We start from the raw sequence: 17,985 nt of genomic DNA, 5'->3' as shown, positions 1-17,985 counted from the left end.
CTTTGAGATATTTCAAGGCTGGAGCTGGCAGGGGCAGGTTGAGGCAGTCCTCTAGAGGTCCCTTCTGCTGTGGTATGATGATAGGAAGACTGCGTTACCACGAGCTTGTCTTGCTTGCAACAGTAGTTTTTCTGTTGACATTGAACAGCAGAAGTTTGACTACTTTTTCTTTTCTCTCTCCCCACCATTCAGATATTCCCTTATTGAAGGAAGCATGAGGCCTGCTGTGTTTGGCTAGCCTTCTCCTCTTGGATTTCTTCCTCTTCCCTTCCCCCTGCCTTCAGGACAGAAGCACTCTGTGCAGCCTTCCCCGTCCTTGTGAGCTGTGCCCTGGATACCTCCACGCAGAGACGCCCCTCAGCTGAAGATCCAAAGGATGTCGCCAGGTTGCCTCCTGGATGCACCAGTGGAGTTGGTGCAGTGCTGGCTTCCCCATTCCATCAGCATCAGGGGCTCAAGGAGCAGAGTGGATTTGAGCTCTCCTCTCCTCTTCCCCAGCCAGATGTTTGACAGCAGTCTCTGAAGAGCTGCTCTTTTCTTGTGCCTTTCTCCTCCTCACACTGGCTTGTTGCAGCTTATTAGCCTCTCTAGCCCCTCCGCTGCCCAGAGAGCAGTAGCTAAAGCCCCTTGCTCACTGGGTGCAGACGATTTATGTATACATATATATGTTACATAGGCTCTTCTTCCAGCATCCTCTTTGTGATAGGGCAGGACAGAACGCCTCACTGGGACTGAAGCTGGGCTTGGGAGGGATCCCAGTAAGGGGCAGCTTGTGATGTCCAGGAGCGCCTCAGATGAGATGGCCTGTGTGACAACTTAGCTGTGCAATAACAGTTCATTGAGAATTGATAGAGCACTGAAGGCTGAGAAGTCCAACGTGTAGGAATGCCCTCTGCCCCCGTTTCAAAACCGTCTCCACAGGAGTCCATTCCTGAAGATCACTTGTGTCTCCTTCTTCCTTCTCTACCTGTGCAGCCCACTTGATCATGCCATGTTTCTAGAAGCTGGGACTGTACCACCACCAAAACAACCATTTCGGCTTTGTTCTGGTGCCAGAACAGCTCCTTGTGTTAGGTTGTAGAAGAGCCTTGGAGAGTGGGCAGTGGTTAGCAGAGCCCAGAAAGCTTGAAGGAAGGGACTTTCAGTTAACCAGCCCTGTGTTAACTATGAGTTAGCCCCATTTACTTGAGACATCAGAACTGGTACCAAATTTGTGGCCCTGCTCTTCTGAATAAGCTGTGTGTCTCAAAGCTTTTTCAGTTAAGGTGGTTCTGCGCTAAAGCTTAAGTTCCTTAGGTCATATCTCTACTTTGAGATCTAATCTGGAAGTGGTTCAGGTATTTGAAAATATCAAGAGAAAAAACTGCCACAGGTAGTAAATGCCTAGTGCCAGTGGGGCAATCCCAGGTTACCTTTCCAGGCACACTAGGTACGTTGGTACTTGAATCCTGGTTAGCTGCCATCTCAGAGGTTGTCTTCCTAGCTTCATACAGCAAGAGTCTGCTGTTGTATCCTAATGGGCTTTAGCAGGCCCACAGAGAAGGGCTCCTTCCTTGTGGCTGGGAGTAAATAGCATTTAAAAAGTCTTCTCAACCCACCACAGTTGCCTGTTGCTGCGAGGGAAAGCTGGCTACATTGATAGCAGTGCTAGAGGACACCATAGCTTATTCCTGAACCTAGGTTTTGAAGATTATTTTAAGTTCTGGTAACAGGGAAAAGAAAATCCAAAAGTACATATACCTCTGCCCCCGCCATTATCTACAGCAGGTCAGAACATCCTGGTTGCTGTTAACAGCACTCTCATTTTGCAGGAAGCCACATTCATCTGAGGTAGGTGATCCAGTCACAAAGGCATTGTGGTTGTAAGGTTCTTCACCAGGGAGGTCTGGATGGTGTTCCGTGGGATTGGTTTCAGCAAGAAGAGTTGGCTTCTTAGATGCACGTACCTTGTCCTAACTATCTTGAAGTAACCAGGGAAGTGTTTGCCCTGCGAGAAGCTGCTAAATTTTTGAGTTGAAGGAGCAAAATGTCATGGCCTTACACATCATGTGGTAGCGTACTGGTAAATAGGGTTACTGTCTTTGCTGCTTTGCTTTTGGCTTGTATGATCTTCACCATCCTCACCCTTGTTGCCCCAGGAACATACCGACACAGTGCTTGGTAAAAGTGATGCAACACCTTTATATATAAAATTACTGTGGCTTAGCTCCAGTTCCTGGAAATGGGGATTAGCCACAGTATCCACCCATTGTACACACTGCTCCTGTTCCTGATTAACTGTTAAATCCCAGGACACCTGGGACAGCATGTGCCTGTGAATGGAAAAATCCTATTTTCCCTATCCTTGTTTTAGAGGGATGTTATTAATTTAAAAATACAGTATTTTAAACTTCTTCCTTGCTCATTTTACCTTGCATTAACACAGGGATTTGATAAATTCCCTATGGGTATTTTTTTGTTCAGTTTGGGTGGGGAAAATCCCATGTCCCTTTACAATGGGCTGCAGCGTCTCAGCTTCAGGCATTGTAGGGAGCAAATGTTGCTTACACGTCTGCTATTGGAACTTTAGAAGGTAAGCATGGAAAGCTTGTATTTAATTTGTACCTTCTACCTTGGGCAAATTGTCTCGTTTGCTGGTTTGTCAGGACAGAGGGATCAAGTGAGCGCAGTGGTAAGGAAGGGAGTATGAAGGGAAGAGTATGAGACTTTGACTTCTTTCCTGCTACCTAACCAAGTTGGAGCAGGAGTTGCTCTCTATGCACTTAAGGTCCTGTCTGCTCAAGCTGCCACTCAGCCGTCAAGGTGTAGAACTTGGGTACATCCTGTTTTCCTGCAAGGGACAGTGCTCTAACTTAGTGTTGCCATCAGGTTGGTGGGAGAATCCTGCAATGAATCGGGAAGCTGATCCCAAGGCCTGACTTCACCCTGGACAGGAGCCTGTTCCACCAGTAGAAAGCACGTATTGCGTGGCCCTGCCTCTCTCTGCTATTGTAAAGCAAGCAGCTGCCAGTTTGGGAGAGAAAAACACAATTTGGGTGGGGAAGAGAAGGAAGCAAGCTGCACAGATGAGAGAGTGCTTTAGTTTTGTTTCATTTATAGAAACTGTGGGAAATGGCTTTACTAAGGAGCAGGAAGTGTGGAGGTGGAGGGAAATATGCAAGCATAGATCTTATGATCACCATAAACAGGCAGCTTCTGTTGGCTTGCTGAGGGTAAGCCAGCAGCTCCCAGGCTGGTCTGTGGTGTGCTGGCTGGTAACCCCAGCTCACACTTTGAGCTCCTGCCCAAGAGCCTGTCCCCTGCAGCAACGCTTGTGGGAACAGGCCTCAGGCACCCCTGCAACCCAGAACATGGAAAATGGTTTGCAGGCATCACATCCCTCTTGCCCATGTTCTCAGCTTTAGTGTTTATTTTCATATGAAGTGAGGTAGAATGGCTAGGGAAGAACCTGAGAGATGTCTGCTCGATGAGGGTTTTTTGAGGGAGGCGGGAGCAAGGCCTCACTTTCCTGATTATCAAGCAATTGCTGCTCATTTGTGTTTGTCTTCGTTCTGTGGTTGGGAAGGATTGGGAAGGCTTCTGGGCTGAGATTTTTTTAAAAAAGGAACAAAAATAAAAAATTAAACCTCACCCCCCAAAAAACCCTCCCAAACAATCAGAAAACCCAACAAAACCTAAATTGCACAGTCCTGTCTCAAATGAGAAAGGGCTGAGGCTTAAGGATCTTTCAGTGGTGAGCTCCGCTCTGTCTTGGGATCGTTCATTACCTCTGAGCACAGAGTGGCCTCTTTGGCTGTTGCCATAGATAGGTGCAGCCTGGATCTTGGCTCAGATCATAAGGGCTCAGCCTTGCAGGGTGTCACATAGCACATTATTGGGGGGTTTAACTTACATTTTTTTTTCTGATGGGGCCACAGCCACTTTCACTCCCCCCCCCCCCCCCCCCCCGTGTTTGGCAGAAGAATTCAAAGGGAGGTATTTCTTCCCATTTAACACTCCTGACATAATCATCTCGTGCTCAGACATGCTGGATCCTGGGATATTCAAGAACAGCAAAACACTTTAGTTACACTGGGAAAATAAAAATAGCACTTATTTTAAATGTTTCAGTTATTTTTGGAGTCCGATACGTTAAAAAGGGGCATTTCAGAAATTGAGACTATTAAGGTGCAATAGAAAACCTTCCTTGCTCCCTTTCAGTTGCATAGATTAAAAAAAATGAAGAAAATTGAACCTACTTCAGTGTTTACAGCCCAAGTGTGGCAGAACTGGACCGGCCTGAGAGAACCAGGAAGTGAAGCTGACACAGTCTCCAGTCAGGATCTGCATGCTGAAGCTCAGCTCAGGGTGAGCTGGCTTGAATTGGGTGAGAGGCTGCCCTGCGGGGGGTATGGTCAGCAGCATTGATGGAAGAGATGGGTTTGTGTGGTTTTGCTTTAAATAGCTTGCATCTCCCCACCACTACTGCGTAAGAGGTGAAAAAGCCAGAAGGAGAGACGTGCTGTAGCATGTCAGCCTATGGAGTTGTTGCCAAGTTAAAACTGAAGGAGTTTGGGAAGGAGAAGAGCTTAATGCATTGTTATCCCTTTTCTTAACCACCAGGGAACTTGCTGCGTAGAAGAATGCTTACACAGCAAGCATGCTGCTTGTTCACCCCTCAGACATCTCCCCTGAGGTTTCTGCTTGTTCTTTCAGCTCCGGTGTGGTGAACTGTTTAATGTATCTGAAGCCTTTATGTGGCCTTTCAGCACGTGGAGAAGTCAGGTGCGTCAGGAAGAAATCTATTCCATGTGTTCTGGGAGTAAACATCCTAAGATGCTCCTAGAGGTGGATGACTTGGGTCAGTACTAAGGAGTAGGGCTGAGAGAGCAATAGGCTCAGCCCTTGGAAGTCATCTGGGATGGCCAAGTCACTTGTGGCACAGAAAAGGGAACCCAAGGAGGGGGGTAAGGAAGGGCTGTAACTGCACAGAGGTATGCTGCAGGCTCATGAGCTAATGCATTCATGACTGGGCTCTAAGGAAGCTCGTGCTTTGTTTAGGTGATTTAGCAGATACCTGCAGGCTTGCTGTATAAAAAAATCAATTTCCAGCTGGTTGGACCCACTGAGATTTCCTCGCTGACCTTGTCAGAACACATTTGTGAAACCTGGTATTGCTGTTCCGATAGCAGGTGTTTAAAGGAAAAAAAAATCTGCCTTATTACTCTCTCCAGGTAACCAGTTAAATCACTGTCACTTTCTGGTTTCTGTATATAAATGCAATAAACCCCATCCATTTTGAATGTCCTGCCTCACCCCGTCCTCATCCTCCAGTCCTTACCAGGGAACTGCAGATCAAACTCGCTCTTTGTGAAAACCTTTGTTTGCAGAAGAACTTAAGAAACCTTTATTCTCTGATACACATTGGAAGCGCAGAGAGGTTTCCTAGAGCAGGCTTCCTTTTAAGACTGTATTTTTATACAGGAAATAAGCCTTTTTCCAGTCCTTCACCCCCCCCTCCTCCTGCCTGTGCACACCAGGACAGAGCAGCCGCTTCCCACACCTCTGCTCAGGGCCCTGTGTGCAGCACTGCTTCCCAACAAGCCCCTGCAGGGGTGTGCAGCTACATGTACCCACCAGAGCAGGTTCTGCTGATGTCCGCATATGCTTCCCTTGAGCTGTGCTGCTGCTTGTGTCGTCGTGTGAGCAAGGATGGAGGTGACTTGAGCTGTGCTGGAAAATGTTTCTGATTCTCCAATGTGCTTCCTTCCAAAAGAAACCAAGTGAGGTTGGCTGTGAAGCAGATGTCTGAGATGCGGTGGGTAGGGTGCTGGTGGTTACTGATGCAAAGGGAAGGGGATATCGGTTGCCTTTGTGCATTAATCTTCTTTCCTGTATGTGTTTTCTTTTTATCTGAATTGCACCACTATGGAATTATTTTGCAGAATGGTACTCCATATATATGTGGGATTTAAAAACAAAACCATAATTGATGCTGTGCAGGATGTCACTCAATTGGTTTTATTTTGCTTTATTTTATATATATATTTTCTGGTATCCTGTACATTGCAGTGGGTGTGAAGATAGTATTTTAATATTTGTACAAAGTTTAATTTAATTGTTCTATGTATATAACTGCATTTCTAAATTAAAAAAATCTTTTGAAGTGAAGCTGTAATCTCTTGTGTATTTCTTTTGACCACTTGGGCCTTGTAGACTGGAAATGTGGCAGGCCATCAGTGAGTAAGTTGCAGTAGTGCAGTGCCTTCCCTGTGAAGATGAAGCCAAGCTGGGTATGTTCACATAGCTTGTGGAACCAAAGAGTGGTTTGGATTCGAAGGGACTTTAAAGCTCACCGGCTTCAGTCCCCCTGCCATGGACAAGGAAACCTTCCACTAGACCAGGCTGCTCCAAGCTCCTTCCAACTTGGCCTTGAACACTGCCAGGGATGGGGCAGCCGCAGCTTCTCTGGGCAACCTGTGCCAGTGTCTCACCACCCTCACTGTAAAGAACTTCTTTGTATTTCACCTATCAGTTTAAAGCCATTTTCCCCTATCCTATCATTACATGCCCTTGTAAAAACTCCCTCTCCAGCTTTCCTATAGGACCCCTTCAGGCACTGGAAGGCTACTATAATGTCTCCCTGGAGCCTTCTCCAGGCAGAACAACCCCAGCTCTTTCAGCCTGTCTTCACAGGAGAGGTGTTCCAGCCCTCTGACCATCTTTGTGGCCTTTCCCACAGCTCCCTGTCCCTCTTGTGCTGGGGCCCCAGAGCCGAGTGCAGCACTGCAAGTCAGGTACAAGGTTGGTGCAGCCTTACAAGGGTCATCTGTTTCCAAAAACACAGATCTGATGTAAGGAGAGAAGATGCATTCTGGGGAGCATTTGAAGCAACTACAGCATGGTTCTCTTACAGTGTCCTGCTTGCTGGGCTTGGAACTCACACTGATGACTGCCGCAGCGATAGCTGATGGCTGCTGCACTGTCTCCATCCGATGGTGGGGCCCTTGGGAACAGTGAGTGAGTCGGGAGAGACCGGCCAAGTTGTTAACAACGGGAAAGGGGAGGGGAACAATGTTTAAAAGGATGATGTATGGTATTGCATGAGAGTACTCTGGGGAGGGAGGAGGGGTGAACATAATAAACGTGTAATTTATCATGGAGACGAGACTTATGTAGGAAGAGGATGGTATTTTTAGAGGGAAGATAGCTCTCACTGGGGAAATACTAGTCCCACGTGGGCAGCAGGACCACACCGGAGACATCTTTCAAATCTATGGGTGCAGACAGTGTAGGCCAAGGTGCAGAGGTTTGGCTCGGTGTGGGCTCTGCACTTCCCTCTTCTAGGTAGCTGAGTTGTGCTGCACTGGGATGCTGCCGGAGCAGACACCAGCTGTTCTGTTAGTGCCATAATGGGCCCTTTTAATTACTGTTATTAGTGTTTACTTTGCTTCGAAGACCTAAGGTAACACTGCCCTCTGAGGCAAGTGTGCTATTGAGCGCTCCTTTCTTTTAAGGAGATCTGTTGGCACTGTAAAAGGGAAGGAGAATGGGGATCCTTTCGCCAACTTGTTCAAAGCATGTTAAGAGATGTTACAAGATATTTGTATGCTCATACATGTGATTCTCGTCATCTGTGGAGAAAAGGACAAGAGAAGGGAAGGGGGTGACATCTACCTTCCTCCTATTTCCATTTATTCCTTGATTTATTCCCACATCGTAAGCTGATCTTGCTATAGTTTTGTCACTACAAAACTGGAGCTCAGTGGCCTGTGCAGACAGTTAGCATGTGGGAAGTCAGTGGCCGCCAGGAATTACCTTGATTACTGTTTTCCACAGGAATAATTTACTGCTTCCCTGCCGCAGCAGTTCTGGAGCTGGGAATGTGCCCTTCTTGTCGTTCTGCTGCTTTTATCTATTAGACATATTGGAAATCATTTGTCACCTCTGGTTTGTGCCTGCAGTGAGGAACACTTGAGGGAAGCCAGCCTGAGGTGAGTGGTCTGGGAAACCCTCCTGAGCAGAAGGGCAGAAAGGCTGGGGCAGCAGGGATACCAGGAAAGCAGTCTCCCCACAATGACACTGACCCCGACAGAAAGCTGCTTTGAGAAGTGCTTTAACTCTTTCACAGTACTCAGGCCATCTGGAGCGTTTCCTCGCCACCTCTGCCTGCTGCAGGCCACATTGCCACACTGCAAAGCTTCATGGTGGGTTTGCATTATCAAATCATCTCTTGATGTTGCTTTAGCTTTGCCTCTGCTGGACTCCTGCCCTGCCTCTGACCTGTTTTCAGTTAGGGTGTCACCAAATGCAGGTTTCTCTCCCCCCCCGCCCCCGGCAGCAGAAGAATGCTGGCAGGCTATGTGCCAGCAAGCCCTGTGCTTTGCAAACCAAGGGCTTGCACAATGCCTCCTCACTTGTCTGGGCCGTGCAGAGGGTCCTTTGTGTGTGCTGCCACTAGGGAACAGAGCAGGGTCTGGCCAGGACAGGCCACCAGCCTCCAGAACTCATTGGCTGCAGTACTTGGCAAAGCTGCAATGGTCTCTCCCAGCACCAAGCCGGCATCCTGGCATGCAGGGGCGGGACAGAGAAGCACACACAATGGGCTGATTCTGTTCCCTTTTGCAGCAGGATCATGTTTAGCAGCAAACTCCACACCTTAACCCTCAGTGAGACCTTGGCATAAGGTGGCTGTCCTTTGGCAGCTCTGTCATCGGGCCTGCGCTGAGCTCGTGGTGGGTACGTGAGACCCAGCTCAAGGTTTTTGTGCTACGTGCATGACAAAAGCCCAGATCTGGGGGCAGGAGGGCACAGAGTGGTGCCACACGCTGGCATTCAGGACACAAATACCCTTGTCTCCATGTCTGCTTCTACAGTGCCGTCTGCATCTCCTTGTAGCTGTTTTATGGGGTGGCGTTAGAGAGAGCACACTGCGTTTGGCAGCTCTGGGTTTGATTTTCAGGCCCGTAGATCACAGTTGAGGTCAGGGGACCCACTTCACAGGGCAGACATGCTCTCCCTGTCCCCACAGCGTACCAGAGCATGGCACCCAGCAGCCCTGGAGCAGCCCGCAGCAGGGGCAACAGTGCACTGCAGGACTGATGCTCTCAGGGGAAGAGGAGGGAGCCACAGTTTGCTGCAGCATACTCTGCATGGCTGGGAGCAGCAAGGGGGCTCTGGCGGCAGGTAGGCGTCCCTCCCTTTGCCACTGTGGCCTGACAAGGTGTGTGTGCTCCTGCCACCTCCCCGTGGTTCAGAGGCAGCTGGGGTGGGAGAAGGACAGGTTGGAGAGCTGGTGGTGGCAGGGCACATCTCTCCTTACAGGTCGATGACAGCTGGGGTTGCTGCTGGGCTGGGCAGAGCTGCAGCTGGCACACAGCTGGATTTGCTTCTGCACTGGCTGTGCCCATCAGGAGGCCCTCCCTTAAGAATGGCTAATGTGCTACCCATGTTCACTAAATACAGAATGTTCTTCTTTAAATCCAAGTTTAAATTCTCCTCATGCTGAGGAGACCTGGGGCCAGATTTGGGAGTAGCAGCGTTTTCCTGGGGAGGAAAACTCAGGTGACAAAAAGCCCCCTTGGACAAGCCTCATGGGAGTCAGGAGCAAAAGCCTGTCACTCAGGGTGCAACAGCACTGGGTTTCCCACCTCGTGCTCCCATCCCTGGGTGCTGCAGGGCAGCGTGGGGCTCCCTGCAGCTGGGGCAGGGCAGCAGTTTTGCAGAAATTCTTCCCCTCCATCTCTGTGAGCCGCCTCTGCAGGACAGCAGAGGTTTCCCTGTAACGGCTGCTTCCAAGAGATTTATGATCCTGGGTTCGGCTCTGCAGACAAAGTTGTTACCATTCCACAGTCTGTGTTTCCCCTTATACAGCTAACCTGTCTCCAATAACTGTTTCCTCTGGGAAGCTTTAAAATGGTTGATTTGTTACTGAAACCATTCAGCATTTCTCTGGTGCTTTTTCAACAGCCTGGGAATGTATCTCTGTGGCATGTCGGTGGGTGGGAAGGCCCATGCTGTCCGTGTTGATGGGGAGGGGAAAAAGCAAAGCACAGAAGATTGAAGTAACCTTCTCCAGGTCATACCAGAGGCTGCAAAACAAACACTCTTAATGACATCTTCAGCATGTCTCCTTCCAGACCTCTGCTTTAACTGTGAGCTCCTGTTTCTTCTGCATACGGTGACCCTGTCGCCACTCAGAGGAATGGCCCCTTTATTCCAGCACTGGCTGTGCCCAAAGGGAGCGAGTGAAATGGTAATTCAGAGATATTGATTCTCAGCATCGTGGAAGTGTAGTGCCAAGGGCAACACCTGCTACATAGCCGCTTTCTTCTTATTCTGCCTTGTGGCTAATGAGTTCGAGATAAATCAGTCAGGGCCATGCCAGGGGGAATCAAATGGAGGCCCTGCTGTTCCTGTCTCAGACAGATCAGTGGGGACTCTGGAACAGTCATGCAAGAAGTTTAGCTTTATTCTTTGCTGCATTTTGGCAGCAAAATTAGGGATTTCAGAACAAGGCAGTAAAAATGCAACTGAATGGAGCATGGAAGGGATCTGCATGCAGGGACACATGGTGCTGAAATACCTCCAAGGCACTGGACTTAAGTTTTCTTGCTTACTGGCACAATAAGGAACAAAGTGTGTTGCTGGTTGATCACTTGTTGCGCTGGTCCTGGTCCCTGTGAGTTGAGAACCAATCCATTACAGTGATCAAGTTGGAAAGGGGCAGGTAAATGCAACTCTAGGACACCTAAGCCACGACAGCCTCTTGAGATGACAAAATCTGAGGTGGTAGTGGCTTTGCTTTCAGACACCATGTGCTGCACTGAGGCCGTGCATGCCCTGGCAGTAGTGCCATCAGCACCTGGGCACTCTGCGGATGCCATCCTCCTCTCCGTGGACTCTAACCCGGTACTTCCATCTGCAGAGGGTCACAAGCCATCCTAAACCTGGCCTGGGACAGAAACTCCTTGGCAGAAGCCTAGGTGGTGGAATGTGGGTGCTTTTCGTGCTTTGTCAGACAAAACCCTGCTGATTCCTTCAGTGCAAGGGTGTGGAATTTCCGTGTGGGACCTAATGGCCACCTAATGGGAAAACAAATCTCTGTGGCTGCTCAGGGTCATCATCTGCTCCCTGCAGTCAGCAGAGCTCACTGTTTGCCTTGCCAGAGCAACAGGCAGTTGTTGCAGCATCCTCTGAAATACTCAAAAACCACAAAATATTATTTTTTTATTCTTTATTTTTTAATGTCCAAAATATTTTTCTTGTTTTGTTGGGTTCCATAACTAAAAAAAAAGGAAAAAAAAAAAGGAAAAAAAGTTATTGAAAACTTTTATGTGTCTCCTTTTTAGTCTGGTGAGGGAGCAGGGGAATATTAATGCTTGAGAAGGATTCCCTCCCTCCCCTGCTTCACAGAGAAAGCTTGCCTTGCTCTAAGTGTTTCCTTTCTGCCTGTCTCCATAGAAAATATTGGGGATATGGGTCTGGTACTCATTATAAGCTCCGAACAGAGTAAGATCAATGAAACTTGAAATAAAGCAGCTGTGAGCCAGTGTGTCATTTTGCTGTTGAAGTTAAAAGCACGCATAGCAAAAATGAGCGTAACCATTTTGCGAGGGTCTTTATTCCCTCTTTCAGAAGCTTGCGTGACCTTATCTTGTGGTTGATGCTTCATAGTCAGCAGATTTTGTCTTGCATCTGTGTACCTGCCTACCTACTAGAGCATGAAGCCTAGGTCATGAAACATTTACTATTACATAGCCATGGCTACTTTTACCTTTGCAATCAGGGGCGCCTGACAGTTTAACAACAAAGTCACCCTGTTTTTCCTTGAATGTGAGAATAATCAGGTAAACTGGAAAAGCTTAAAAATTGTCTTTTCTTTAAATAGGGGGTGAAATTTTAAAACTCTGGTTCATTTTCTTTTTTTCTTCTTTGTTTTTTCTAGCTTTGGACAAGAACCCAAACCCAAAATAGGACCCGATGAAGTTGCCAGGTGCAGTTGTCAGGGATGCTTCAAGTTCCTGTGACCAAAAGGTGAGCAGCATGTTGCACTCCAAGTGGAGAGACCAGCAGTATTTTCCCTGGGTGATTATTCTCTTCCACCATGAAGCTGCCAGCCAGAGCCAGTGCCTTATATCCATACCTCCATCTCAGTTTGATGGTGGAGCTGGCGTCACAGAGAGCTTTCATCACCAGACAGGGGGTCCATTTTCCTTCCTCCCTCAGCAGAGCAGCCCAGAGCAGCAGAGGTTGATCAGCCCTGCCTCCTGGCTTGCCACCAACAGATGGGAAGGAGGGGTGGGAGGAGGTGCCCTGGGGGAGCAGACACATATTCAAGCCTGATGATATTTCTCATTTTAATCAGCTGTATTGCAATCAAGTCTAAAGCACAGGAAGACAAAGGAAAGGTCGCTTAAGAGTGATGAAATGATCAGAGGCTGGAAGGACTTACCAGAAAAGATTAAAAGGTACAAATGTGTATTTCAGGGACAGCTGAGGAAGGTTGGTGTTACCATCCAAAGGGAGCAGTCCCCAGGGAGGAAAAGTCTTTAGCCTGCTTCAAGGGCTTGTAACTCAGTGTGACAGGAGGAATTTTGAAAGGCAAATATGGGTTAAACTGAAAAAAAAGGTTACTCATGATGTCATTTGTTAGAAGTGATTTCCCACAGGGAACGGTGGAAGCCCAGGCTCTCAACCTGCCTGTATGCAGGGAGGGAATGTACTTTCCTGTGCCTTAGGAAAGGCGGGAGGTGGTGGCAGCGAGGAGACAAGGCAAGTACTGAGTGATGGGCTGGCCCACCAGGCTCTTTGTCTTCCATCTTTCTGCCTGCCCAAAAAAATGGCCTATGCCTGTTGCTTATGCTACGTGCCATCCAATGCTTGAATTTGGCAATAATAACAAAAGAAAACTCTTCTGCCAGTGTATGTGTTGTGAATTAGCAGCAGGGGTGGGGATTACTGGAGGCCTGTATAGAAGAATTAGACCCTGGAAAAGCTGATGCGCCTTTATTTAACGCACTGTGCAGCTCAGCGGCTGCATGAGGGATGCCCTGGCTGTTTCAGTGCTGCAGAAATGGTGCCAAATAGAAGAGATGTGCATAATCATGTATTTTGTTGCTGGCAGACACATGGTTGGGACACTGTGGTGGCCAAACGCCTAATCCTAGAGCGATAGGTGCAAGATGTGCATCTGAATGGTCAGGGAGGGAAAAGAACAAATAGAGAATGTGCCTATTTCTTAAAGCATTTAATCTTTCTAAAATAATTAAAAATGTGATTTAACCAATAGCCTTTCTGGCCACTCTGTTCATGAGCAAAGCCCAAAAACTATCTGAACAAAGAATTTATTTTCACCAAAAGGGACACACTCAGCTCAATGCTGACAAAGCAGCAGAGTCACACATCTGAGTGCAGAATTTGGGAAGGCAGCTGTGCTGATGACATTTCTTTATGGGAGATGATACCAATTCCCGTGCCAAAGTGAGCAGGGGTTTTGGAGCAGGAACTGCAGAAGGAGCAAATCTAATGCAAACAGATAATGATGCGCTGGCAGGAGCCAGACACCAGTGCTCCTGGCCTAATTCTCTGCAATGTCCTGACAGCCTCAGGGTGCCTGACTGCATTTGTTTTCTAAGCTGGTGCAGGAAAGCGCTGCTCCTCTCTGGCTCTGCAAGAAGAAACCACGCTGCGGAAGGCCCAACACAATGCTGGCAGTGCAGGCGCTGATGGTGAAAGGTCTGGGAATGGAGCCTTCTCTGGAGTGGGTAAGTTGAGCAGCAGCTCTGCCATTGCCTTATGATGGTCCTTGTGCCTGAACTTTCAACCAGAGGAACTCCCTGAGGCTGACAGTTTAATTAAGTTCTGGCACCAGGTAAGCAGGATGGCAGATAAATAACCAAAAGCACCAGACCCGGACGGATGATTGCTCAGGAACCAGGCTGAGATACCAAGCCGCTCCATGGGAACCTAGTGCATGGCAAGAAACTTACTGCCAAATCTAACCCACCATGGTAGAAAACTGCTGGAGGCGGCAAAGGTTTGATAATGCTGACCAGATCCATGTGCTGCTTGTGCTTCCCTGGCCCCAGCTGGATGACAACCGGCCCCTCGGAGGCCCACTGGGGTGGCTGACAAGGGGAGACAATGCTGGACCTTGGGTTACTGGTGCTTTGCAACCTTGCCTGCACAGCACCTCACTGATGTCGGGGCTCTGAGGTTAAACTTGGTACGAGCTGACCCTCATCCCCTGACATATGACTTTCAAGTCAGCACAGGGTAGCACCATTCAGTTGAAGCTGCCTGCTGCATTACTAAGAGATACATGGGAAATCTTCCCCTGAGCCTTCCAGCTGTTGCAGGCTGGGGACTGTCCCACCTCAACCTCTATATTTGCTGGTGTAAATCACCTCTTAATGCCTTCAGATGAGAGTGCTTTGTAGCACTAGCCCCCGCTCTGCGCTGGTGGAGTGCTTCTTGCAGAAAGAGCCCATGTCTGAGGATAATACGAGCCAAAATCTGCTGAATCTTACCTTTCATTTAAACAGCCTTTCCAGCATTTGTGGCAGCAAGGGAAATATTCAGAGAATTAATTGTTGTCTTTTTGAGGGCTTGCATGGCTAGCTTTATGGGCTAAGGGAAGGGTGAATTCCAGCATCCTCCATAATCATTCTAGCTCTGTACTGTTATGCCCATCACATAGATCGCCATACATCACAGGATGGTTTAAAGCTCAAGGGCCCGGTGTCATGTGGTGGCATGGTGCCCAGCAGGGAAAGAGCACTTCAGAGGTAAATTCTCTGGTGTGGATATGGTGAGATGCGGATCTCTGACAGCAGAACCCTCTCAAGGAGGATGATAGTTCTGGTTCAAAAACCAAAACAGCTGATATTACAGTAGCCCTGAAAGTTGAGTCAGTAAAACTGAAGGAGAGAGAACATCAAGGGGAGAAGCTGAGAGCAGAAATCTCCTGAACCAATGCTGACACTGAGTTGGCTGTAGCATCAAATCATATATATAGAAAGACTGTGTAATCCTGTATCTTTACACAATATGGAAACAAAGACCTCTGTATTGGTATGAGTATTTTCAAAGACTTATAATGCTAAATATACCTTTTCAAAGAAACTATACTGGCATAAAAATTCTGTGCAAGCTAGGCATTGTTCCTGGATGGTTAAACAGTTGGTGACAATACAGCTTGGTTTCCAGCAGTATTTATCAGTAGATTGGACGCCATATAGATGTCCAATATATACGTAAGCTTAGTCCTTTCTACACTGTGTTTTTACCAGTGTAACACGCCAAATAATTTAAACAGTCTCTTGTGATTAAGGCTTAATGAGTTTCCCTGGCTTGTGCAACTACGTGGTATATTGTTTTAATGTTGGTTTTGCTTAGTATAACAGTTGCCTAAAAATAAGAAATAAACCCAGTGGTGATGGGGTATGTACCATCCTCCCCAGACTTGAAAAGCATGTGAGAGGTAGGTGATATAAACATGACAAGCCCCTTAGCAGCACTGATAACACTCCAGGCTTCCACAAGGGTTTGACCTCTCCTTGGAGATATCACGGAGCGATATATACTGCTCTTCATGAGCTGTGTGGCAGCCATATGCCTGTTGGAGTATTACTGTGCTGTAAGGAAACAGAAGTAATTCTTAAATCTTACTTTACTGTCAATTAAGTACATCATCACTCAGCCCATAAATATCACGCCCTCTGTCGCCACATCCCAGAATAAGTTTTACCTGTTTCTGCAATGGCAGTGTATTTTGAGTTATTTTCAGACTGTGATACACTTTAGCTCAAGCCTTTATAGATGTTGCTGCTTCCTGAATAGGCATTTCTGATTTCGTACTGGTGGATACTTCCTAAATATAGCCTGCCCTTATTCCTGCAGAATCGCTTCTTGTTGAATCATTCCTTTGGTTTCTGAGACTCATGTTGATTTTTTGTAGCTGTCTTCAGAGTGTTTAAAACTCTTCCCAGGCTGATTCATCTGCATATTTTAACATCGCATGCTCTAATCTGCTTAACAAATTATTAATGCAGATGTTGAATGGTCCTGTACTAAGAAGAGATCCCTGATTCCCCAGAGGAACTGTCCCCAAGTTTGTCAAGGAGGTATTTTGAATACAAACTCCGAAAAAGTTGTGCTTACAGCTTACAATGATTTTACCTTGGCATTTTCCTGTTTGCTTAAGAAAAATAGGCTAAACCCTTTATTATAGTCAGGTTTAACACATCTCTATTTTTCCCCCTTGCCCACTAGCTTAATTATTCCAATAAGGAGTATTGGATTCATTTAAAACAGCTTGTTCTTGATTGCCTGCCTTGTTGGCATGAGCAGTTTACAGTTTACTGAATGAAAGTGCTTATAAATTGATGATTTAATCTTTCATTCGAACAGCTTTCTGACCTTTGAAGTTAAGCCTGCTAGCTGAAAAATCACCGCACTGCCAGCACGTTAGGCATTGGGGATGGTGCTAGAGATTCCTCAGGGATGGTTCCTTAGTTACTTCAGGGAGTTTCTTAAGGATTAAAATGCTGGCTGCTTGAGAATACGTGAACTTCATCCTATTCTTCCCCTCCTACGACCTATGTTCTTCATGCTCTTTTTAAGACCAACACTGAGTCTCAATTAAGCAAAAGGTGAAGATGACATGACATGCTCAGTGTCTGCAGTCTGCTGTCTGCTGAAAATAAAATCTCTTGCCAGTATTAGTCCCTGGTTCTATGTAAACAAAGAAGATGGATTCTCAAAACAAACATGTGGTATCTGAGATGCCTGGAAATGTAGCAGCAGACCACAGCCACGGAGTGCAGTGGTTGCATTTGGGGGTACATGCAACATTGAGTTAAAACAGAAAGGGGCTCGGGATCTTTCAGGAAAGGTCCAGCTGTGGAAGCCCACATGATTCTGCCTCTGAAGGCTAATAAATAGCTTTGACCCAGTAAAATGGTTTTGTATCAGTCTACAACTTCTCTCAGCTTTGTAAGACTTCCTCACCAGTTCACATTCAGCAACTATAACTGAATACTCTGAGCTGCTGCAAACTTGTTCTGAGGATTCAAATATTAACCCAGCAAGAAAAAAAAAAAATCTTTTTCAATTTTTTTTTTTTTCATTTTCTTTCAGGCAGGGCTGAATGTGTGTGACAAAGTTATTTCTGAATGTCTGTTATTGTATTATTTCTAGGTAAATTTCCATTTTCTTTCTCCAAATGCTTTGGAGTAAAGCAATTGGTGCTCAAATACTAAATTATCTATTTAGTTTTTGCCATCTCCTTGAGACTTCCGCAAAGTAGATCATCAGCACTCATTGCTGCTGCCTTTAGGAGAGCTACACTTAATCTAGCAGTAACAGAAATATGTTAGTCCAGAGAGCCTTAGAGAAAAGGACAGAGAATGCACAGGTAAATCAGTGTACAGAAAAGGAGAATGTAAAGAAAGTTAGAGGAGCTTAGCATGGAGAACTACAGTGAAAGTAATAAATATATTCACCAGCAGCAAGAGAGGATGCTAGCCACATTTGCTTGCATTCACAGAACTGCTGCAGAACTGGGCAAGTGCTGAGTCTTTGGCTATATGGCTTATAGAAGCCGCCTACGCTGGATCTGATGGGCAGTGTTTTTTGCAGAGGGTCTTCAGCAATGGAAGGTATAGAGTCTCTGAATTGGAATCTCTTTTTGTTCCTCTATCTCGCTGCTCCTTTTTATTCCCATTCCCTCCTCCTTCCTGGTTTAAAGCTGTCCGTAGGGCAAACCCATATAAAATTCCTGTATCCAGAGCATCCTCCAGCAAGTTATGCCAGGGGTCTACTACCAGTGGTGATGTAGCACCTCCTTTTGCATGTTCTGAACTTGGACTTTGTTAATTTGATGACATCCAATTTTTGTATTTGGAAGAGACAGTGAAGAGTTAGTCCCTATCAACTCTTTCCCATAATCAGTACCAAATGGTAATGGTGGCTTGCTGGGAATTTATGCCAGTCTTCATTTAG

The 17,985-nt window shown here is 46.8% G+C and overlaps 1 protein-coding gene across 3 annotated transcripts in view; it reads left to right on the top strand.

Annotated features, from left to right (window-relative positions):
* SUSD6 (sushi domain containing 6) overlaps window positions 1-2,393 on the top strand; it is an 80,895-nt gene extending 78,502 nt beyond the window's left edge. For all 3 annotated transcript variants that reach the window (XM_061463251.1, XM_061463250.1, XM_061463252.1), the window contains one exon: window positions 193-2,393. In XM_061463251.1, the coding sequence (XP_061319235.1) occupies window positions 193-218 (26 nt within the window). In that variant the 3' untranslated portion in view covers window positions 219-2,393. The remainder of the gene's footprint in view (window positions 1-192) is intronic.
* The last annotated feature ends 15,592 nt before the right edge of the window (window positions 2,394-17,985 follow it).

Source organism: Pezoporus flaviventris, unplaced genomic scaffold (genome assembly GCF_033815535.1).
Source record: "Pezoporus flaviventris isolate CSIRO_AGI_PZ_B2104156 unplaced genomic scaffold, CSIRO_AGI_Pfla_v1 ptg000036l, whole genome shotgun sequence".
NCBI classification, from domain to species: domain Eukaryota; kingdom Metazoa; phylum Chordata; class Aves; order Psittaciformes; family Psittacidae; genus Pezoporus; species Pezoporus flaviventris.
This window is presented reverse-complemented; position numbering and strand designations above follow the sequence as displayed.